Source organism: Etheostoma spectabile, unplaced genomic scaffold (assembly GCF_008692095.1).
Source record: "Etheostoma spectabile isolate EspeVRDwgs_2016 unplaced genomic scaffold, UIUC_Espe_1.0 scaffold00018917, whole genome shotgun sequence".
NCBI lineage: Eukaryota > Metazoa > Chordata > Actinopteri > Perciformes > Percidae > Etheostoma > Etheostoma spectabile.
This window is the reverse complement of record NW_022604566.1, coordinates 61,020-86,476: the sequence shown is the minus strand read 5'-3', so window position 1 is coordinate 86,476 and position 25,457 is coordinate 61,020. Positions and strand designations below refer to the sequence as shown.

The window sequence follows — 25,457 nt, the reverse complement described above, 5'->3', positions numbered from 1 at the left end:
CAAAGTCGCCAACATGCTCTACTACAATTTCGCTTCCTACTAACCTTAACAGGCCAAAGTCAAGGATTAATCACAAATTGACTGCTGTGAACAAAGTCCTCGGTTTTAATTAGAAAGTGTATAATTTCCAATTACTCTAAATGGACATATAGGCCTATTTTCCATCGCCGGGTTGGATCTGCTTCATAGCTGGACTTTCAACGCTGAATTTGATATTAACCATGCTTTATCCTTTGGGCTCGTCCGGGATTTGAACCCGGGACCTCTCGCACCCAAAGCGAGAATCATACCCCTAGACCAACGAGCCACATAAAACAGCATTTTAGCAATTTTTCATCGAGGAAATACAGCTCCGATCAGTCATTGACTTGCAGAGCAATGGTCAAGTAGTTTGGCACTGGATCTTTTTATGGCTCCCCCGCCAGATTAAGGTTGCTTATTACATTGAACAACAGAATAGTTTTGAAGCTTAACCTTTTACTAAAAATGAATTTTAAGTCAAAAACGGTTGGGTTTGGTACCTCATTTCTCTTTGACTTTACATTGGCATTGTTTTCCTTGGTGGCCACACAGAATTTTTACACATTCTGTGCCGCAACCACGTAGTGCAGTGTTAACAGATTGTGATCATTTCACGGAATTCCGTAAAATTAACACAACCCCTTTAAGTTAAGGTAAGGCTTGTGGGTGACCTTACGTTTCCATGACACGCGGGACAACAACGAGACTGTTGGGTTTAGAAAAACAATAAATGGTTGGGTTTAGAAAAGCAATAACGGGACTTGGGTCAACGACTTGAAGGTTGGGTTTAGGAAAATAACAACCGGATGGTTACGGTTGGGCTTAGGAAACGTGACACGATCAACCTCTACTGGGTCTTCTGTTTGACCCGTCCAACACCCCAACCTACCTCCCTTTGCGGATTTTTGGCCTTTCATACTTCTCGTTACCGTAGTTGCTCCTAATGCTACCTCATCTTTAAGGCAAGGTGCATTTGTATAGGACCACACGTCTCCAACCATAGTTAAGAGCTGTATTACTATGACAAAGTACCAAATCATATTACTCCATCTGGTTTCAAAATATTTCAGTGGATCATGACCCCGTTTAGATGTTTCAAGTGTCAATGAATAGAACACATTGCTGGACTCTGTAAAGGAAACTAACAATGTCTTCTTAGATATGGAAAATCTGGTCAGGATATCACAGTAAAATGCTTCAATTGTGCACTTGGGGACACATTCATAGTTTTTGCAATTTTCCGGACCGACCGAAGTTTGTTTCTCTTTACTTAGCTGATTGGTTCTTGCCATAATATGAATTCTAACAGTTGTCCAATAGGGCTGTCGGCTGTGTATCAACCTGACTTCTGCACAACACAAGGGATGGTCCCAACTCCATTAATAAGGCAAGACATTCTACTAACTAACCCTGACAAGGCCCACCTGTGAAGGGGAACCACTTCAGGTGACTATCTCATGAAGCTCATTGAGAGAAAACCAAGGGTTTGCAGCGCTATCACAAAAGAAAAGGGGGGTACTTTGAAGAAACTAGAATGTAAGACATGACAAAGGTGGAATACCTTTGTCATGGTTTGTTACCAGACGATAATACACTTACCTGAAACCAAATAGTGTTACAATATTGAAATAATGAAAAAAAACATGCATAATGTTTGATAAGCCCTTTATTGCATATTATTGAACACAATTTCCTCTCTGAACAGTTATTTAATGGGTGAGTGGTACATTTTTGTTTTTAAACAGAAATCACTCTACTTACCATGTTGACAACAAAGAACAGCTAAGAACCTTTTGGAATACTTACCAAGCAACTTGTAGTTTTGGAGTCTAATGGGGATGTAGTGTTGCTGGGATGTGTTGATATGGTCTGGTTTGTGCATTCATTTGTGTTCAACTACGGTGTCAACACTCAAATCTTTTCTTTACCTAGCCTCCTAACCCTTAAAATCCTCCTGACCTACCAACCTCTAACTGGTCTAGTACCATATTATCTTGAAGAGCTCTTAGTGCCTTATTGTCCCACTACAGCACTGCGCTCCCAGAATGCAGAGTTACTTCTGGTTCCTAGAGTCTCTAAAAGTAGCCTAGTTGCAGCGTTGGCCTAGACCGGTGGGGGAGGGCGTACTGTTGCAGACACAGCACCCCTTCTCTTCTCTGCTTTTCTTCATAGTGTCAGACTCATCTACCAACCCTTATAGAATTGGCTCAGGTCTGTCTTGCACCAGCTCTTAATTATGCCATTATTGTGTTAGACTGCCGGGGGAAACCCTTTTTAATAATTAGACTGCCGGGGGACTTCATTTGACACACTGAGCTTCTCTCTCCTTACATCTGTGTGCATCCATGTCCCAGAAATGCTCTTTACTAATTTAGCTCTGAGGAACTTATTCCCAAGAGTCCTTCTGTTTTCTGTCGCCCAGCAGTTTTCCGTTGATTAGAGAGGCACCTAAATCATGGTTGCAGCTGTCGCTGTGGTCCTGCTACACCCGGCTGTGCTCTGCAGTGCCCTGCTACACCATGAACTAATTCTACTACTATTTCTAGTCATAGTTCCATTATCTTTAATGTGACTATTGCCACTGTTCATCACACCCCCAACCGGCCCGTCAGATACCACCTACCAAGAGCCTGGGTCTGTCGCAGGTTTCTTCCTAAAAGGGAGGGTTTCCTCGCCACTATCACACTAAATGCTTGCTCTTGGGGGAATTAATAGAATTGTTTGGTCTTTGTAAATTATAGACTGTAGTCACTTCTCCTTCCTGCTTCTGGTGAGAGCAGTCATGGTTTTCCTCCTCTCCCCTCTTATCTTAGCTTGGCCCCTATTCTAGTTGTCTACCTTGTCGTGTGGAACTTTTTCTCCTTTCTCTTTGTTTCCTGCCGGCTGTTTTCCTGGAATATTTGACATTGAATAGATAAACTGGTCACTCAGCGCTATTGACAAGATTTTTTCACTCAAGCATGCTTTACCGGGTGGGCCAACCTGCCCCAGTGGGACATTCCCTGCAGGCTACGCTCATGATTCCTGGGCGAATTTGCAAGCGGTCTGCCTGACGCTCTCACTGTGGAAGACGTTATTTGGATAATTGGAGTTCTGTTGGTGGGACTCCAGATCGTCGGACTTGGGGTCTCTCTGACCTATCGGAAAATTGGTAAGACAGCCGCCAGCAAATTTACCCACAAGCTGTCTGGGGAACTTAAAGAGTGCTTACATGGAGTGATTGAGAGGATAAAGGATTTACATCTGAGGGCTGACCAGACCAGTGAACTGTCTAGTAACATCTCAGACCGGTCTGGGGAAGCGCAGAGGGCACTTCATGAATTGGATGCATGTACAGTGGGGGAAATAAGTATTTGACCCCTTGCTGATTTTGCAGGTTTGCCCACTTACAAAGAATGCAACGATCTATAATTTTAATCACATGTACATTCTAACAGTGAAAGACAGAATCCCAAAGAAAATTCCAGAAAATCTCATCATATGAATTTATAAAAATTGATAACCATCTGATGAGGAAAAACAAGTATATGACCCCCTACCAAACAGCAAGTATTCTGGCTCCTACAAGCCAGTTAGTCTTTCTTTAAGACACAGCCCCAATCCCAACAAATTATCTACATCAAATACACCTGCCTCACCTCGTTACCTGTATAAAAGACACCTGTCAACACCCAAACAACCAGCATCCAACATCACCACCATGGGCAAGACCAAAGAGCTTTCTACGGACATCAGGGACAAGATTGTAGATCTGCACAAGGCTGGAATGGGCTAGAAGAGAATCGGAAAGCAACTTGGAGAGAAAAGATCAACTGTCGGTGCAGTTATCAGGAAATGGAAGAAGCACCACACCACCGCCAACCTCCCTCGGTCTGGGCCTCCACACAAGATCTTGCCTCGTGGGGTGTCCCTGATCATGCGAACAGTGAGGAATCATCCCAAAACCACAAGGGGGGAACTGATGAATCAACTGAAGGCAGCTGGGACCACAGTTACAAAATAAAAGGTTTGTTACACACTACGCCGTCATGGAATGAAATCCTGCAGCGCACGCAAGGTCCCCCTGCTCAAGAAGAAACATGTACAGGCCCGCATGAAGTTTGCCATTCACCACCTGGACGACTCAGAAGAGGCCTGGAAGAAGGTGATGTGGTCAGATGAGACCAAAATAGAACTTTTTGGCCTCAACTCAACTCGTCGTGTTTGGAGGGCAAAGAACACAGAGTACAACCCAAAGAACACCATCCCCACCGTCAAGCATGGTGGTGGCAACATCATGCTTTGGGGGTGCTTTGCAGCCAAGGGGACGGGACAACTCCATCGTATTGAGGGGAGGATGGACGGGGCCATGTATCGTGGAATTCTGGACCAACATCTCCTTCCCTCAGTGAGAGAGCTGAAGATGGGTCGAGGATGGGTGTTTCGGCACGACAACGACCCTAAGCACACCGCCAAAGCAACAAAAGAGTGGCTGAAGAAGAAGCACATCAAGGTTCTGGAGTGGCCTAGCCAGTCTCCAGACCTGAATCCAATTGAAAATCTTTGGAGGGAGCTTAAAATTCGAGTTGCCAGGAGACAACCTCGGAACCGGAATGATTTGGAGGCTGTCTGCAGGGAGGAGTGGGCCAACATCACTGCCGAAATGTGCACAAACCTTGTCACCAACTATAAAAACCTTTTGACATCTGTGCTGGCCAATAATGGCTTTTCTACAAAATATTAACATGCTGTTTGTCCAGGGGGTCAAATACTTGTTTTTCCTCATCAGATCGTTATCAATTTTAAAAAATTCATATGATGTGATTTTCTGGAATTTTCTTTGGGATTCTGTCTTTCACTGTTAGAATGTACATATGATTAAAATTATAGATCGTTGCATTCTTTGTAAGTGGGCAAAACTGCAAAATCAGCAAGGGGTCAAATACTTATTTCCCCCGATGTATGACGCTGAGGACGAGTGAAATTGATTGACGGACATTGATTTGGTCAAATTTTGCGGGTAAACAGCCTGCAGCTGGACTACAATCTACTCCTGTGCATTGGCTTATCTCTTATAGGCAAGGCCGAATGAACTGAACTTTCTAACAACTTGGACAGTCTGACGCTTCATATTAAACACACACACACACACAACTCTCACTCCACACCATACATGCCCTGCCCTATCCCCCCCAATTTTTTTGGGGGGGATAATTTTTAAATTGAATTCAATTTAAAAATAACAGATCAGAATAGGTTCTGCTCTTGAAGAGGGCTGAATTTGGTCAGAATAAACCATGTGTAAGTTATTGGGCAATTGTGCACATTCAGTTTACATTTATAATTTATGTTGAACATTTGGATACCATGGTCCTCGTCTTTTTCTCTGGTCAGAAGTCTCAGAAGGATGGTTAACCTTATATGTGAGATAATGTCAGACTGTAGTCTGTTCAGAGTCCGGTCAGTCTCCGAGTGTACGGTAGACATAAGCTGAACAACTACCTTTGTAGCTGAGAGCCGAGGATGTGGCCAGCCGAGAGTGGTTGCTATGGTGCAGAGTTGATTAGTGGATGGGTTTCAGCTGGGAGCAGGTGAATCAGCTTGGCAGCAATCAGGAGCCAGGAAAGGGATGTGTACCTCACTTTTATTATGTGAGGGCTCTTCTCCTGACTTCAATAAAATGGCATCTTTGAGAATAACATTTATAACATTCACTCTGCGTAATGAAGATCCACAGGTGAATGTGGTCTGGTATTATCAATTAAAGGTGCCCTGCCACACCAAACCGGTGTTAGTTGCATTTTTTTTTTAAATATGTTTGTCCATATATGGTTGTGTGTGTGTGTGTTATGTGGTGAATGTGAAGATGAACTGCTACCTCCTGTCAGTTCTAGCTACTGAAAAGAAATAAGAGGAGAAATCAGACCAATCACAACAGCTGGTCGGTCTGATTTCATGTTGCCTGAGCTCATTAACATTCATGAGCTGGGTAAAGGATGCTGATAGCCAGGCTCTCAGTGGCTAGTTGTTAGCCAATCAGAGTCGAGCAGCTTAGCAGCCCCCCCCCACACACACACTCTGACATCTCTCCGTTTAGTGCATGTATAGGTACTGAGCATGTGTGTGTAAGTCAGGACTGTGTGTAATGAGTGTAAAATTGTATTTCCCCTTGTGGGACTAATATTGGATACATTATTATTATTATTATTATTATTATTATTATTATTAAATCACAGGAGGTATTGATAAGAGTGTATGAGTGCATTCATTATGAAATAGATAAACATGGGAGCATTTTCTAGTGTGCAGTGTTCTTCTCCCTCTCTGCCTATCTCAGGTGTTCCTGATTGGGCCATTAGTGGGTGGCCCTGCCTCCTGTACATAAGGAAGGCTGGGAGACAGCAGTCTCTCTCAGTCAGACTGAAAATTTCTTTTGAAGACAGAGGTCTGGCAGGTTAATTTTCTTTGTTAGTTGAGGGGGGTGCTGGGTCTGATGGCCCTTTGTAGGTTGGCCCAGGCCTCTTTCCTTCTTTTTGCCAGTCCTCCATGACAGTTTTAGTAAAATCTTCAGTAATTAATTTATGTGCACGACAACGCACCGCGACAGTTTGTGGGGCCTTGGCGCTGAAAACAGCCATGGTGACTTCATTTTATGATGTGTGCCAGGAATGCCGCGGCTTCTGTAAACCTAGCTTGAGTCCATCAGGACTGGTGGCTCAGCAGAGGGACGTGTCTCGATGGCCTCCTGCAGGGAGAACCAGGGCCAACTGGCTGCAGTGGTCTCCCCCCCGCTGTCCATTATGGTGGACACAGTGAATCTACTGATGTTTGGTTGGACCCTTTGTCCCGCCTCCCTCATGGTCATACCATGGACAAGAACATGGTCAATCACAGCAGCTCTGATTTCATCAGATATTACTGTTCTTTGTCTCTGCTGACCACCTCGACCTCCTCGCACACAAACTCTTCCTCTCAGATTTCTATCCATTGCAGGGCCTCACAAACCAGTGCTCTCTGAACTGGCTTACTGTATATGTTCCCTTACATCTTTAGCCACAAGTGTGATCCATTTTGAGTTGTTGTGTTCAAGTGGTGACAGCTGTGCTTTAATTGTGTTTTGACTTTTGTTATACCCAGACCCGTCGCCAGACCTCAGTCTTAAGGGGGGCATATGAAATGCATGGGAGGGCACACTTATTATTAGCCTACAGTACGTATACTTATAATAATTGTATACTCTATTCACGCAGCACGTAATCATCACATTAAACATAACCAACAGCAATATGACCAGATAGCCTATATACACCACATTACATAGAAGTATTTTTATGAATATCCATAAAACACTTGACTATACAACATATTAGATGTAACACCAGTAGCATCTCTCAAACATTGCATTTTAAAGCAGTCAACAGAGATAAATGCATTGCCATGAGGCACGCGCACACGCACAGACAGACAGACTTTGAACCTACCGGTACTCTCTCCAGTCCCTCCTGTCAGTACAGCAGGAGGCGGCGTTTCTCCGAGCAGAACCTCCTCATCAAAGTGTCCTTCCACTCGGACTTAAACTTGTGAGTGAGGTCCTTTTCAAAAGCAAGCTGAATCAGCTGGGCCTTGCGTTTGTGCAGCATACTGCGCCGATGGTCTGAGAAGACGCTTTTGAGCGTGGAAAATGAGTTTTCACACATTGCTGTGGAAGCTCCTAAAGTTAGGGCAAGGGTGTAGGCTGTGAGAACAGTCGGCATAGCCTGGAGTGCACAGTTGAATGTGCTGAGGATGTTAGCTATTGTCCATTTTCCATCTTCGAGGGGAACCGGGGTGTCAGTCATTTTCTTCACCAGGAACTCACGAACCACAGTATATTCAGATTCAACCACTTCAGTTCCAGCTAATACCAGGAGAGGGGTTACCTTTGATGGGTCCAGGAAATTATCCTCGGCCTCTGGGTTCAAAGCAGCCAGTGCGCCAATGAGCTCGCTACTGCGCTCTCCAAAACGCACATTCATCTCTCCTTGCACAGCATCGATAACACTGTAAAACTCAGTCATGAACTCAGTCTTTTCATCTATGCCACTTTGTGGCTGACCAACTGTTTCTTCAACTGCAAATCCGCGGAGGTTCTTGTTATTTGCGTGTCTTCTCTTGCTTGGACCAGGGTCGGTCCCCGGCACAGCCTTGGTGGCCGAAGCTGGAGGAGCACAGAGATCCCACAGTGCAGAAAACGAGTTTTCTGTCTGTGTCCTCACGCAGTCAGAAGCGCTGTTCACAAGTGTCACCGCAGTGAACAAGTCCATATCTTCGGCCTGTAGTAGTCTGTTAGATGGCTCAAAGAGTGACAACAGTTTCATAACAAGGTGCGCAATTAAAAGAAAACTGCGCTGCGTAATGGCACGAAGCAGCCCCGTAGCCTCAACGCGCATCTCCGCTCCAAGGCCTCGTGTGTTTTCCACCTCGGTCAGTAATGTGGATATGTCGTGAAAACTCTTCACCACAACTTTGACCGTTGCCAAGTGGCCAGTCCATCTCTGGTCCAAGAGACGTTTCAGGGTATCGCCTTTGTACATAATAACCACGGTTGGCTTCCTGATGAAGAAAACTCATCCAGTTTTTAAAAATTCACGGTAACTGTTGAGTGGCTACATGGACGTAGGCAACGTCACGTATGTAACCTAACGTTATTTTTAGTAAGGCTGTGATAGGCTGTTGCAGTGTAGATTCCCATCAATCAAACAAACTCACACCATTGTTTCTTTATATATTAATGTTTTAATGATAAAGAATACAACATTAATGCAAGACAAAATTAGCAACTATGATAATTACTGTATTTTTTTAAAGAGATCTGTGCCTCAAGTCGGGGGGCACAAGCATTTTTTGGGGCGGACCCGGCCCCCTATGGCCCGCCCATAGCGACGGGTGTGGTTATACCATTATGCAGCACGGGTGCATCACAACGAAAATTTGTTGCAAGTTGTGTCTAAACCAGTGAAAAGTGCTTATGGTTTTGCCAAAAGAGTGATTGATTAAATCAGTGGGTTCAGGCAACTGAGCATTTGGTTCAGACAATAGGGTTTAGTGTTTTAGCAATTGAGAATAACTGTAATAAAGAGAAGTCTAAGTGCTGCAGGACCTGCCAAGAATAAAACCCAGCTCTGCTGTGGGGGGTAAAAATGTGGGGGAGATGAATAAAACCAACATCCAAACCTCGAAGCGCTTCCTTAGGGTCCGTGTTGTTGATGTTGTTGTTGTTGTTGTTGAGGTTTGTGGGAACTAAAATGTCTTTGAGGTTCTTGTTTCTCCTGTAGGTGGAGATCATGCGGCAGTCCCTCAGCACGTCACACTCTTCCCCCGCCCCCCGAAAGTTTACGATGGGGAGTACTTCCTGCCCATTGCACACCCGCAAAGCTGAAGATAATGTTTATTGTTAAAGGTGAAGTAATTTCTGGTGAGAGTGATATGGAGTAACTGTAAAATATGGTTGTATGGTCAGGGTGTTTATTAAAAATATGTTTTATGGCAGAGAGGCCAAGTGGTGTTTCCATGTTGGTGTTTATTTTAGGGATGAGCCGAGTATTCGGCTGAAACGAGTATCCGGTACGGATAAAGCACTTTTGCCGAGTACAAGTATTATACGAGTAAATATCTGTGCTCGGATTGAATCCTCAGCTGACCGCACTGCGTTCTGTGATAGTCACAGCGCCCTCCCCCTACACACACACGCTTTGCTCAATCACACACACACACAGAACACGGAGAACAGCGCTCCCTCTCCCTCTCTCTCCCTCTCTCAGTCAGTCAGGTCCGCGGGTCTGTTCCGTTAACGTTTAGGGTTTCTTCAGCTTCAGGTTTGTTTTTTACTGCGGTTTGTAGTACTTAGTAACCAGTAGCTTTCTGGTAAACGTGGGGTTTCAGACTTTCTGCTTGGTTTAATGCGACTCCCGTTGCGTCTTTGCCGTTGGAGATATATATATATATATATATATATATATATATATATATATATATATATATATATATATATATATATATATATATATATATATATATATATATATATATAATATTTTTTAACCATCCGCTGGCTTCATTAAAGTCAATGCAGATCTGAGAAACAGCATCCACTTCTGGGTTAGGCCCCACCCAGTCCAAGTACAGATATGCATACAGATAATTCATGTGGTAAACAGATACAGATAATGCTGTACTCGCTCATCCCTAGTACATTAACTGAAAAGAGGCGTGTGACTGGGTGTTACGGTTTAACTGGTTTTTGAGGTAACTGGTGATAGAGGCAGATGTGGTGTAGGCGTTCCATGAAAAAACTCTGCAGGAATGATCACGTAGGTGGCTATATCAATGCCTGTTTGAAATACTGCAAACGTCAAATCGTTAAAATGTTCATGCTGTCATTCTTCTTTGTGTCATAATCATGTTTAAAGTGTTGTAATTAGGTTTATTTAAACCTTCTGAAGTGTTTGACTCAGCAGCTGGAACACAAATGAAGACTGCTGACCTAACCATAACAGCGCTCAGTGCTCCCAGATTACTACTACTGCTACAGGTACTACCATCGGTCATACGCTCATATTGTTTCATTTAGACCTACAAAGATCTAATATTTGACATGGGCAATACAACAGTTGTGGTATAGAAAATAAAACCAAAGTTTCCACATGTCAACACAGTGCACCAATTCAAACTCCATTTAGTTCAGTTCATTTGAATAAATCACAAACACTTGGTAAAATGGTTAAAAAAAACTCTCAGTTCATGCAGTGACATCATTAACTTCCTCAATACAGATCGGGAAAGTTTAAGCTGAAGCATTTGCTTATTACACCATACCCTTTTTACATTCTATTTTATTGTTGTGGGTCTGCTGCTTCCCCCCCCCCCATCCTGTGTTTCGTTTCTCCTGTTCCCCTGTGTCTGTCTGTGTTGTCTGTCTCCACATGGTGGGGTCGTGCCTAGAAGAACTAGGTCAAGAGGTGTGGCCACTCATCCATGCTCCGTCACCTGCACAGCTGATTCCCATTTAATGATTCGCCTCTACAGCCTTTCTACCCAGCCTGTCCACCTCTTCGCCCGATCGTTACATACAGTACATCTTCGTGGTAACTTAACTCAGTATTTTGCCTGTATTATTAACCACTTGGTTGACCTTTCTGATGCCTTGTGTTAAACCAGCTCTTTTGTGCAGATTCAGATGTTCCGGTTTTGTTTACTGTGCTGCTCGCCACTCCCCTCTCGGACCTGCCGCCTGCTTTGCCCCGATATCGCAGCGGAATAGACAGCTTATGTTTTTTCCTCTCTAGAGTAATGTACACGGAAATTAAAAAAATCACAGGGGCGCTGTCGAGCATGGGTAGAGAGCCCTTGCCAGCTCCTACACATCTTTCCATTAATTTTGTTTTAAATGTCTGTTTTGCTTGCTTTCTTTCTCTTATTTGGTTTTGGACTGGCCAAGACATCTGCCGACATGTCCGGGAAGGGTCCTGCTTGTCCAGAACGTCCTGCTCAAGCTCAAAACCGACATGCTAGCGAGAAAGCTAACCAGTCTTTTCACGCACACGACGACGGAGGCCCGTCACTCTCGCAGTTAGTAAAACTTATTGAAAGCTTCAAGGCTGAAACCCACGGTTCACTTGGCACCTTGCAGTCTAATATGGACTCTTTTGGGACTCGTCTCACTGAAGTTGAAACTTCCCTGCAAGACTGCGACGATAGGATCACGGCGCTTGAGGCCACATGTGAACAGCTAGCTAATTCGGTATGGAGATTCCTGATGGGCCAGAGATTTTGGACCGGGCACATTGCCTTTCTTTCCGTCCAGCCTCAGGTAGAAATGCCCCTCCAAGACCCATGGTTGTAAGGGTGCACCATTTCAGGGTGAAGCAGCGCATCCTTCAGCTGGCTAGAGAGAAGGGTCCGCTTACTTTCCGCGGACACGCGGTGCATATCTTTCCTGATTTTACTGCTGCGGTCGGTAAACGGAGAGCATCTTTCACCAATATCAAGCAGAAGCTCAGGGCTGCAGACATCAAGTACGGCCTACTGTACCCGGCTAAGCTCCAAATCGCATTCAACGGCGGCAAGTACAGCTTCGTTACAGCGGAGGAGGCAGCGAGCTTCTACGTGGAGACCATAGCCCCAACGCTCCGGGGGGATTGGGTGAACAATCCTAATGGTTGACTTCTCACCAGCCTCTTGACGTTGGTCTCTTATCCTACACACTCTGGACGGTGCGGGACCGTTTCCTATTTTTGTCTTTTTTCCCCTCCCTCATGTTTAAGTAGGCTCCCCCATTTTGCACGGCTTCCATATGTGATTTAAGGTGGTGAGTCAGAAAAGTATTTATTTATGCTTCATCTTGTTCGACTTTATTGTAATAACATGTTCTATGGACGTTGATAACTACGGTAAATATTGTTACTTGTGGAGCACTGGTTTGATGCACAGTTAGGATGCATAATGTAGGGTGTAGACTCTTAGTTCAGGGAAGCGTTTTGGGAAGGAGGGTTGTGTTGGTTTGTTTTTCTTTTTTTCTCTTCCTTTTCTCCACGTTGTTCGTTAGTTATTGTTGCGAATTCCACTTGGAGGGTCCAAACGTCGGGACTCAAATAGCTAAGGAATCACTCTAGCTTTGATTAGGTATACCAAAAAGATTTATTAATAAAACAGAGCAATGCATTCCGGACAATCAATACGTGCACGGGTCTCAATGGAACATGACTAGCTCAGAGGTTCACAAAAAAGGCACTGAAACAATGGCGTACCTTGCCTTATATACGGGGTTCTCTTAAGGAGCCCTATTGGTCAAAAGCATCACAAGGCGGGTCATATCGCCTTAGAAACTGTATTTCTATTGGCTGGGTGGGCGCGACTTCCTGTTTACATTCTTCTGCAATGTGTGGGTGTGTGCGTGTGTTGGGGGTTGTTTCCTGTGGGAATCCCTTTGTTCCCCTCCATTGTGAGTGAACACGTGGCTTTCTGGCCTTACTGCATCCGGTTCTCTTGTAAATGTAATGTTTTGCCAACAGGGTATCGCCCCCACCTGGATGCCAAGCAACAGTACATTTTCTCCTTCATTCAATGCCTGATATGAGTTCTGTTTCATTAACTTATGCATAAGTTCATTCAGTGTCTAAATATGATAACAATATCTGAGTACAATTTCTCACAATAATAACAATACCTGAGTATAATTTCCCACAAATCCCCCTTTTTGCACCTACTAGGTGCAAATCCTACTGTAAACAAGGAACTGTGTGGAAATCCTTTTAGAATTTGTTTTAGTACAAAACGTGCAGCAAAAGTTTAATATGGTAAAAACGTATATCCCCTTTTCACACCTCTTATTCACAAAGGGTGGGGTCTCTTGGCCACAGTGGTGTGTGTGTATATATGTGTGTGTGTGTGTCTATTCGTTTTCTCTCAATTGGAATGTGGCTGAGGGTTTATGACTCTCATTTCAGGAAGGATCAGTGGGGGTGAAACTCTATCAACATAGTCCAATCAACATTGTATTGTTTTAGCCTAGACTAAAGCCCCAGGGGACAAGAGACAGGGGACCACCCTTAGTGGCATATCAGGAAGCTCCTTTCCATATGTTAATTGCCAGACTTGACCTGATCAACTCTTTTCAGTCAGAAGGTGGGGGGGGGGGAAATGGGGACAGTGGATGCATAATCTTCTAATCTGGTTCCTTCAGACATTTTAACTTTTTAAAACTCAACAATCCCCACAATCAATTCTGCTTCTGACATATTTGTAGAGCTGGATTATAACAAAATGTAACAGAGCATCTTATATTATAAAACAGAAGTATTGCAAAACACCTTAATGTAACAAACAACAAACTATATCCTTATGACAACAAACTTAACTCATGACCAACATGTCTTCATTTATGCTGAAATAATGCTTTTACCTTTTGACTTGAATGTATAATGCAAATCGCACACAATGTTTAAGCACATACAACATTTAAAATTTTCAACATTTCCAAACGTCCAAACGTCCCAGCATTAATCATGGAGCACCCCGGAATAAGGCATGGAGTTTTGAACTCCCCCTTTTCTTATCTCACTCTTTGAGATTACCACCTACATGTTTACTCATCCTGTGGACAGATCAATGTACACATATTAAATCACAGTACTTCGCAATACTGGATCTATTCCTACCAAATCATCTTTTAACACTTCATTGAAAATGTGAGGATTATGTTTAATCCATCTGTATTAACCTATTATTAACCGATCTTGCTTGAAACTATAACAGGAAATTTAATGAAAATGTTACAAAATTTATAAGGCCCTACAAAATGTAATTTTCCCTACCAGACATGAGACATGTCTTAACCCTTTAAACATGTCTGTTTACATGAACTTTGCCTAATTTGTAGAGTATGAGTTGTTGTTCCCAGTATTTTATGTGTGTTTGTTTTTAGATTGCGAGTCTGTAAGTGACAAATCTCCTTCAACGTGTGCGTCTGAGTAGCAGAACCAGGACGGTCTCTCGCTCCCCCCTTCTCCTTATCAGCCCATCTGCTGATCTGATCGTTGGTCCGTATCTCAGTCTTTTGCTTATGGTGTAGCAGGCCACATGTTGACCCCTGCAGAGCTCTCTCACCTCAGCAAGGCCCCCGACAGAGCATGTGGGCCTCCCTCCTTGCTCCGTGGTCCAGCACAGCACACTTACAGATGTAATCATTATCAAACATTTAGCCCTGGTCCACTTTCAAGTCACTTTGGGCCAATAATCGCAACCAGACCCTGACCCATTGTGGTCTCTAGCTGTGCGGTGGTCTGAGGTGCTGTGATGGTTGTTGTTGGTCTTCTGGTCCAGTTTGTCTCTGATCCTGCAGCTGGAGGAGCGAGATGGACCTGGTTCTGACACAACGAGGCACTGTTTGGCACAAAACAGAGCTCCAAAAAGCATTATCTTTTCTTTTATCAATACTCATTCAGTGTATGTCACTCATGTCACTCAAATAACATTTCTTTCCCTCTTGCTGGTTTAACTCTATAAAATCCCCAAACATTCTAAAGAGAAACTAGTTTTGGAACTTATCTCCTCCAAGCTTCAGTTTACATTACGGGTTATGTTTCTGCACAAATATTAAAACAAAATCGTAGAGTCGTTTTGATATCCTTAATGCTATTGGACACTTTGTATTTGTTACTATCCCTCTTTTTGAGTCATATCTCCTACAGAATTCCTATTCCTAATTATGTAATAGTTTTAGCCATTAAGACACTGTCTTGCGTCTTGATCTTAAAAGCAACAAAACAAAAAGTTCAAAAAGAAAAGAATCACCCAAATAAAATATTTCCACATCAACTCAATAGTTTAAACAGTTTGTCATGTAAAAACTCAAAATACAAACAAAATCCACAAACAAAATTAAGCTTCACTAAAAGCTCATTTTAACACCACATCAAATACACATAGAATGGAATCCTATATCAGCCTAGACTGGTTTCAATCTTATCTCAACCAATAAACTTAGATGACTTATAACAAAAAGAATGTTTCCCCAATTTTCTATTTTTAAGTTGCAACAAAAATTTGAACTAATCAATGTGTAATGTGTTCTTTATGACCTGTAGTCCTAGTAACAGTAGAACCAACTTTATCACCTAGTGGTTCAATCTATCCAATTTGTTACCTGAAATGAGAACATATCTCATTATACTGTATAATTTATGATCTAAATCTTCACTTAGCTGCAAGTCTACTGGAACCCCTCTTTACTTTATGCACAACTCTTTTTTATCTTAACCTCCTCTATACTTTGTGTGTTTTCTTGAAAGAACCCACACTTCAGCTGTCCTCTAGACCTCTGTAAAGCAAAAAAGATTTCTCTCCTTCTTTTCTTTTCACTTTACTTTAAAGAAGTCTTTAATCTATGACTTTAATTTCAAAAACGTTACTGCAGTAGGGTCAGTCATATTAATAGTAAGAAATTTCATCATTTCACTGTTCCAAGTTTAAAGTCCCAATTCCAAACTGTAAATATCTTTGTATTTATATTACCTACACAATTCCCCTACAATTTTTCCCAAGCATGATAAGTATCACAAAGTACTGTAAAGGTAACAATATAAGAAGCCTCATATTTTTCTTTCTTAAAACTGGAAATGATCAAAGCCATTTTCTATTAATCAACTAAGTAATTTAATCAATTACCACTTTCATGTGAATATTTTTAGATCAATGCATGGATCCCACATTGGATTGACTACTTTTATCTCTTTGTTTTTGTTTTGTTTTTAAACCGAATGTTCCCTCATTTAAATCTCAATTATTTTTCTTAAAACGTTACACTATTTCCCTCTTTTTCCTAGTTGGAGTTTTCTCAGCTTCCCCAAGTACCACTAAGATCTGACAGGACATATTACTATAATTTTGATCCATCTCCTAATTGCAGACATACAACAAATAAACAAGACAAGACATACAGACATACATTTAAACATATATCAACTATACCCAATCTGAAAAGTGAGCCATTAATAGTTAGTGTTGAATTCTCACCAGCTATGTCCCTCCATAAAATGCACTAAACTTTCTATTTCTTATTTCTTACTTTTTCCTCGTGATATCATAAATTTCACATTTCTTTTCCTTCAATCTACCAGATCTCAGACATAATCCCATCTACTACCTTTGAACACCTCTCTCCGCTTACTCAAATACTTATATTGCAACAATAGTTTAATTACTACATGAGTCAACACTTCTCTTCTGCTTTATTCTCTTGGAGCTATACCCTTGCTTCTATATTACCCACTTTTTCCCTCTTTCCCTCATTCTTACAAAACCCTCTATCTTTGTCTCTTTTCTTTATGTCGTTTTTAATGTAAATGTCCTGTATTTATATAGCGCCTTTCCAGTCTTAACGACTGCTAAAAGCGCTTTTACATCTACAGGAGACATTCACCATTCACACACATGCCATACAAGGTGCCACCTGCTCATCAGATAAACACTCATACACATTCACACTCCGATGCGCAGCACCGGGGGCAACTCGGGGTTCAGTGTCTTGCTCAAGGACACTTCGACAATGACTGCAGGGGCAGGGATTGAACCACCAACCTTTCAGTTGACAGGCAACCACTCTATCACCGAGCCACAGCCGCCCCTATGTATGTTTTACTGCTGGTTAAATTCCATGTGTGCCCACCGGAGACTATTGTGCCAGTCTTATGTGTAGATTTACTGGAAATGACTGATCATTTTTCTGTCCCTGTGTTTTATCCACCCTGTCTCCCTTATCTTGTGTCCTAGTGTCCCTTATGGGGTGTGCTGCTCCCTGTATGTATGAGCATTAAAAGACTGTGGAGAACAGCATGTTTATCTTCTACATTCATTATTTTATTTCTCAATTTGGAATATGAGATCCACGGTTTTGGCATTGTCCTCTAATTCAGTTATATCATCCTGTAATTTTATTCTTTTCCCCACATTATCAGTCCCGCCCCTATTCCCAGCATGACACAAGTTAACAATACTACTTTTCTCTTGAGCCCCATTTCTTTTAGGCTTGGTGCCCTCTGTCCAGACTGAGGACTGTCTGGACTTCCTAAGCAGCCCTTAATTTCTGCATTTTTTTGAATCAAATTGTGTGGCCGCTAAAGTGCGGGTTGGAGGATCTGCTGGGGCACAATGTGTCAGGTGGTGCCAAGGTGCGTCTGATTTACCTTTGACCTGGACCGAGTGTGAAGTAAACTCCTTCACTTTGGACCAGTCCACCTGGGGTTGGCCCACTTCCTCTTGTGGACCTTAACCCTGACCCAGTCTCCTATCTTAATGGTCTGCCTCTCGTTCTGAGTGGGTGCTAGCTTCTTTCTCCACCTGGGTAGAGAGGGCTGAGACCAAAGAGGTTAGTTCATTCATATAGGCAGACATTTCTACCTGTTTTACATCCAATAATGGCATATGACCTCCATCATTGGGTGGACCTGACATTGGTCTGCCAGTCAAGATCTTGTGGGGGAGGTGCGTCTCTCCCCTTTTGCAGCTCTCATGGCCATGAGTGCCAGGGGAAAGGCCTCCACCCACTTAATCCTGCTCTCATGGCAGACCTTGGCTATCTTAGCCTTCAATGTTTGGTTGGCCCTCCCCACCAGTCCCTGGGACTGTGGATGTATACCGACCCGAATGAGTGTGTGATCCCCAGAGCAGCCTCAACTTCTCTCAACAACTGGTTGTTAAAGTGGGTGCCATTATCTGATCTGATTCGTCTTGGAATGCCGTACCGTGGTATCAGTTCAGTTTTTAACCATTTTACTACAATCTTTCCATCTTCATGTCTAGATGGGATAGCTTCTACTCACCTAGAAAATCTGTCTACCATTACCAACAAATATCTTTTCCCTTGCACTACATTGTCTGCTCCCATATCTGTACTCTAATCAAACAGCCCCTCCCTTATCACTCACTCTGCAGGCTGTCTCTCCCTTTTCACTTCTCACTGCCTCTAATCAAACAGCCCCTCCCTTATCACTCACTCTGCAGGCTGTCCCTCCCTCTCTTTCTCTGCAAAATTCCTCTGCAATTCCAAAATTCCTCCCCCCCCTTTTTTCTCTTTTCCCTCTCTTTTTTCCCTCCAAATTTTCTACTTTCAATAACCCACAAAGCACCCTATCGAACTCATTACAAGATCCAACAGTATTTTTACGTGTAATTTTAACCTACGTCTTCAACGGCAGCACCACAGACGGACCAGAGGCTTGGTCAATTGTCAACGCTTCACGCGGGCTCACACAACCATTCTTTTCCAAACTTTACAAATACATTACATTTTCAACAACAATTATCTCTTCTCTTTATCTCTTATCTCTTCTCTCTACATCCGCTGAGAACTGCCTTATGGGCCGGTTTCTCCCTAGACAAACACTGACACGTGGGCGCCCGACCTTCCCCTCACAGTAACACTGCAGGTTTTTCGAATCTCTCGCACCACGTGCTCCAAAGAATTTATGGAATCGTCATTATCTCATTCGCTGAACTCAGTCTTATGGACCGAGACTCCAAAATGGTGAACGCTGGCTCTGTACGCGCCGAGACCTCCCTCGGCATGTAGGTCAATCACTCCTACCGGCAAGTTTTGGATCCCTCGCGTATAGTAGCTCCAATGGAATCACCTATGAACACTGGCTCGCTATCGCGTTTCAGGTCTTCTCCCATCAGTAATTCTACTAAGCAAGTCTACTAACAGGTTTATCGAACCTCAACACACAGCGTAGCTCCATACAATTATGGAATCATATTTATCAACTCACTCATCCTTCAACAGCTCTATGTTTCCCCACTCACGCACTTTCACATGGTGGCCCACCTTATGGATGGAGCCACTACCCCGAACACTGGCTGGCTGTGCCGCGGCCTTCCCTCATCAGCATACGACTTGCAGCGAATCTACCGACAAGTTTATCGAACCACTCACAGACGCAGCTCCAATAATTGGAATCGTCTATGAACACTGGCTCGCTATCGCGTTTCAGGCCTTCCCCTATCAGTAATCCTACTAAAGCAAGTCCACTGATAGGTTTATCGAACCTCAACACACAGCGTAGCTCCATACAATTATGGAATCATATTTATCACACTCACACTCATTCAACAGAAAAACGGAATGCATTGCTCAATGTCCACAAAACACTTAATAATTTTTAGTCTATATTTTTTTTACATAATGTACTCACCCGGAGGTCTGATCACTTTAATTTGGTTTATACTATTATACAATATGCTGAATTTGATGAAACAGGTTTCAGCTTACCCTTTTTTAGAGAGCTCTCAGTGACCATTCCTCCGTGGTTTGCACACAATGCCTCCTCTGTCTCGTTCCGGCAGACGTGGACTGTCCGTGGAATCTGGACCCGGAGTTAAACAACTTCTAATCCTGATTCCGTGGAATTGCTAAATTTAACCACTACTCGAAAACCATCCTCTGCTACCAAATTTGTTGCGAATTCCACTTGGAGGGTCCAAACGTCGGGACTCAAATAGCTAAGGAATCACTCTAGCTTTGATTAAGTATACCAAAAAGATTTATTAATAAAACAGAGCAATGCATTCCGGACAATCAATACGTGCACGGGTCTCAATGGAACATGACTAGCTCAGAGGTTCACAAAAAAGGCACTGAAACAATGGCGTACCTTGCCTTATATACGGGGTTCTCTTAAGGAGCCCTATTGGTCAAAAGCATCACAAGGCGGGTCATATCGCCTTAGAAACTGTATTTCTATTGGCTGGGTGGGCGCGACTTCCTGTTTACATTCTTCGGCAATGTGTGGGTGTGTGCGTGTGTTGGGGGTTGTTTCCTGTGGGAATCCCTTTGTTCCCCTCCATTGTGAGTGAACACGTGGCTTTCTGGCCTTACTGCATCCGGTTCTCTTGTAAATGTAATGTTTTGCCAACAGGGTATCGCCCCCACCTGGATGCCAAGCAACAGTACATTTTCTCCTTCATTCAATGCCTGATATGAGTTCTGTTTCATTAACTTATGCATAAGTTCATTCACAGTGTCTAAATATGATAACAATATCTGAGTACAATTTCTCACAATAATAACAATACCTGAGTATAATTTCCCACATTATGTTGACATGTTTATCAGAGGGTATTGTACACTGAGTCTTACACTGCACATATATCTCAGGAAATCGATTGTGCATACAGTGTGGAAGCATGGTTGACAATGCAGAAATTAGATTATGCTCTTGGAATGTCCACGGAATTCAGGGCCCCATTAAACGTGAAAAGATTCTTAATTACTTAAAAAAAGAGAAAGTACAGATTGCTTTGCTACAAGAGACCCATCTAGATGACAATGAACATCTAAAGTTAAAAAGAGTGGGTGGGCCATATTTACTATTCATCTTTCACAAGTAATAGTAAGGGGGTAGCCATACTAGTCCACAAATCCCTGCCTCTGACAGAGGTAGAAGTTAGGGCTGACGCATGCGGTGGATATATAATGATTAAGGGGACACTTTGGGGAAATCGTCTCTTATCTAAATGTGTATGCCCCTCCGGTTTGTTCCTCTGATTTCTACACCAAGGTGTTTTGTCTGTTCTCTGAGTGGATTGTTGAGTCTTCAGTCATAGCTGGCGACTTTAACTGCTGCCTAAACCCGGCCTAGATAGATCTAGTAAAACTGTACAGTCTAAAACTGTACAGTCTAATATGGGGCAAGGTCGATCCCTATTCTATGTAAATTTTATCGACACTTGGAGGACCCTTCACCCCACCAATCGGCAGTATACATTTTATTCAAAAGTACATAAATCGTCCTCCAGGATTGACTATTATTTTACTTCTAAATGCGTCATTCAGAGAGTTGTTTCTTGCTCTATTGGCAATATAGTTATTAGTGATCACTCGCCAGTGTTCTTAGTCATGTCTAGTAGGGCTCAATGTATCAGGGGAAAATGGCGCTTTCCAAACCATCTACTTAAAAATCCCAATTTCAAAACACATCTTAGTGAACAGTTTAATTATTTCATGACAGAGAACAGCACCCCAGATGTGTCACCTAGTTTACTTTGGGAAACTGCTAAGGCTGTTATTCGGGGCTCGACTATATCATTTTCACTAAGTCTTAAGAAAAAACTAAGAGCAGAACAACAGTTTCTTGAGGAGCAACTAAGGAAACTGCAGGGAGAATTTAACCTTAAGCCTTCGGAAGGCCTCAGGCTCCAAATTGACACTACCACAGCAGCTTTGGACACTCTTCAATCTAGAGGCTCAGAAATCCCAGGAGAAATCTCCCAGGCTATCCCAGTTGTAAAGAACAGGGCTGGTACAAGAGTCCATAGCAACAAAGATATAAACAACTCATATCTCGATTTCTATGAACACTTATACAATTCTGAATCAGGTCACAGTTCAGGACAATTGACGCATGATTTTTGTCATCAATTAATCTCCCCCAAGCTTCTGAGATTCAAAAAGAGAGGCTTAAATAGGCCTATTACCCGTGAGGAAGTGATAGAGGCTATCAGTGGCTTACAAAACAACAAGGCCCCGGGACCTGATGGGCTGACCCTTGAATTTTACAAAGCTTTCGGTAACCTGTTGGCTGACCCCCTTCTTAATATGTTATCTCATTCCTTTGATTTTGGGGTTCTCCCTGACACTATGATGGATGCAAACATTTCCCTAATTTTAAAGAAAAGCAAACCTGCAGATGAATGCACCTCCTATAGGCCAATTGCCCTGCTGGACGTAGACCGAAAACTGTTGGCTAAAATTCTGGCTAAGAGACTTGAGGGTGTTCTCCCAGATTTAATTTCAGTGGACCAAACTGGGTTTATATTGGGTCGTAACTCACGTAATAATGTAAGGAGACAATTGAACCTCATACAGTATGGTTTAACGTCAAGGTCCAAATCTCTCGTCATCTCCCTTGACGCAGAGAAGGCCTTTGTTAGGATTGAATGGCCCTACTTGCTGAGTGTTCTTTCAAAGTTTAACCTTGGGGACAACTTTATTAAATGGATATCCTTATTATATGCTGCCCCCCGGGCCTCTGTTATTACACACGGCCTGAGGTCTTTCCTGTTCTTGGTAGGCCGAGGTACTAGGCAGGGTTGTCCAGCATCGCCACTTTTATTTGCTAGTTTATAAATCCCTTAACGGTTTAGGTCCAAAATACATTTCTGATCTGCTACTACACTATGACCCCCCCCAGACCTCTCAGGTCATCTGGGACAGGTCTACTTTCTGTCCCCAGAATCAGAACTAAACAGGGTGAAGCAGCTTTCAGTTTCTATGCTCCTCATATCTGGAATAAACTCCCAGAAACCTGTAGAGCCGCTGCTACTCTGTTCTTTTAAATCAAGGCTGAAGACCTTCCTTTTTGATGCTGCCTTTCTTTAAATTAATGCTCATTTCTTTCTTATGCTGCACTGTAACTTTTATTCTTGTGTTTTATGTGTCCTAATGTTTCTATTTGGTTTTTAACTGTCTATTCATGTGTCTTATTGATTTTTAATGCTTATGACTTTTAACTGTTTGTACTTGTGTTTTATCTGTTTTAATGATTTTGTGTAAAGCACTTTGAATTGCCCTGTTGCTGAAATGTGCTATACAAATAAAGCTGCCTTGCCTTGCCTTGCCTTGCCCTTGCCATGGAGCCCCTAGCAGAGGCCATTAGATCAGATTGTTTGGTGAAAGGCATTGAAGTGGGTTCCATGTGTCATAGAATCTCACTCTGCTGTGACGATGTCCTCCTTTACCTAAATAGTACTGAATCCTCTATTACACGGATTGTTAACATAATTAATTCCTTTGGCCAATTTTCAGGTTACAAAGTTAACTACTCTAAATCTGAAGCTATAGCCCTCAATTCTCATGTATCTTGGTCCATGCGTGTCTCTGCCCCGTTCCGTTGGTCCCCATCCGGTTTTGTCTACCTGGGCATATACATCACTCCCTCTCTGCCTCTATAAAGCCAATTTTGTACCCACAATCCGTAAGATTAAGGAAACCCTAGCCCAGTGGTCAAACTTTTTCGGTCAATCCACACTTTGGACAAGGGGGAATTTTCAAGCCCCACCTGCCCCCATTGCCACAACACAATGCTAATGAAATACGCAACAATCTTAAAATGTTCCAATTTATTGAAGTAACAAGTAGTATCAGTATAGTAACAAGTTGTATCTAAATACAAACTATCTACATCAAATAACAGCAAGTTCAAAATAAAGAAATAAAAGTGCAGCTGTGTCAAAATTTGTATCAAGCTCAAAAATAGAAAAACAAAAGTGCCACTTTGCAATCTGTTAATAAAAGAAAAGAGGTGAAATTCATCTGACAAGACAGGTCTATTTATCCCTGCATTAGTGGCTGCAATGAGCCTGTTTTGCATTGCACAATTTCTCAAAGCGGGGTTGCAGGCTTGATACTGCCACTCTCAAGTCATGCTCAATGTTCAGCTGAGATCTGTACTTTGTTTTCAGTGAAGCAACCGCTGAAAAGCCCATCTCACAGAGATATGATGTGGCAAAGGGAAGAAGAATGCACACAGCTCTCTGCCCGATGAGTGGATACTCCCTCTCCACTCCAAACCAGAATTCACTGAGAGTCTGAGCATTAAACCTGAGCCTCAGGGTGGCGTCAGATGTCATGTCAATAAACTGGTCCTCCTCAGCAGACCTGAAATCAGCAGGTTCTGCGGACAGAATGGAAAAAAATAGGCTTACTTTATTTTTCATTGCATAATAAACACAAACAAATATGTTTGACAACAATGAATTCCAGTTAGTAAGTAGCATACAACATAAATAAATGCATGTATAATATATGAGTATAATATTCAATAAAATGTCAAAATACCAACCTGCTGCATTGAATGGATCCATAACCCAGGCATACTGAGCACTGTTGTTTGGGAAGTATTTTTGAAACAATCCTCTCAGGGAAGAGAAGTGCTGCTTCATACATGGAACCACTGTGGTAGCTCCAGATTCAGTGGTTTCAGCAACTTCACTCAGGTTCTCAAAGACATCTATGTTTGGCTGATCGAGGCACCTGTCCCATAGCTCAAGCTTTCGGATGAATGCGGTGATCTTGTCTGCCAGGTGAGGTAGGTGCTTGTCTTTGCCTTGAAGCTGAAGATTTAATTAATTCAGCTTGCCAAACATATTGCTGAGGTAGGCCAGTTTCAACAGAAATTGTTCATCCCTGAACTTGCTTGCAGACTCATACATGCGCTCCTCCTCCAACAACATCCGTATCTCTGCCCTGAGCTCAAAGACGCGCTACAGCACTTTGCCCCGGGAGAGCCACCGTGCTTCACTGTGAAACAGCACAGATGTGTGATCAGCTCCCATTTCCTCGCAAAGTGCGGAGAACAGTCGCGCTTTCAGAGGTCGGGTTTTGATAAAATTTACCATGCTCACAACTTCTGTCAAAACCTCATTTAGTTCAGGGCTGAGCTGTCTTGATGAGAGCGCTTCCCTGTAAAAGACACAGTGCGTCCAATGTGCATCTGCAGCAACCCTCTTTATTAGCGCCTGCAGCCCGTTTCTTGACCCTGCCATGGTCTGTGCGCCATCAGAGCAAAAGCCCACACAGTTTTCCCATTTAAGGCCGTGTTCTTTGAGGTAATTGTCCATGATCCTAAACAGTTTATCAGCTGTGGCTCTATTTTTTATGTATTTGCAAAACAGCAAATCCTCGCACAGTGACTCGCCATTCACAAAGCAGACGTACGATATGAACAAGCAGTCTTTATTGCTGTCAGTAGCTTTGTCCACTTGTAACGCAAAACGACTGTCTTTTAATTTTTCTGAGTTGCTCCTCAAGATCATTGGAAATGTTGCAAATACGTCTCGCAATTGTGTCGTTTGACAGGGGGACAGCTTTTAATTTTGCTGCGCTTGTCTCGTCAAGCATAATTGACACCATGTCCAGAGCAGCG

General features: G+C 42.8%; 1 protein-coding gene and 1 non-coding gene across 2 annotated transcripts; both read right to left on the bottom strand.

Moving 5' to 3' along the window:
- Nucleotides 1-235: 235 nt before the first annotated feature.
- Nucleotides 236-307, bottom strand: trnap-ugg (transfer RNA proline (anticodon UGG)). The gene has a single exon. It is a non-coding gene; the product is annotated as a tRNA-Pro (tRNA).
- A 23,500-nt stretch (nucleotides 308-23,807) lies between these two features.
- Nucleotides 23,808-24,473, bottom strand: LOC116683275 (zinc finger BED domain-containing protein 5). The gene is made up of 2 exons (XM_032509833.1): nucleotides 24,375-24,473; nucleotides 23,808-24,206 (listed from the first exon to the last, which is right to left on the bottom strand). Exons 1-2 carry the CDS (start codon nucleotides 24,394-24,396, stop codon nucleotides 23,875-23,877), a joined length of 354 nt encoding a protein of 117 aa, XP_032365724.1. The 5' UTR covers nucleotides 24,397-24,473; the 3' UTR covers nucleotides 23,808-23,874.
- Nucleotides 24,474-25,457: the final 984 nt, after the last annotated feature.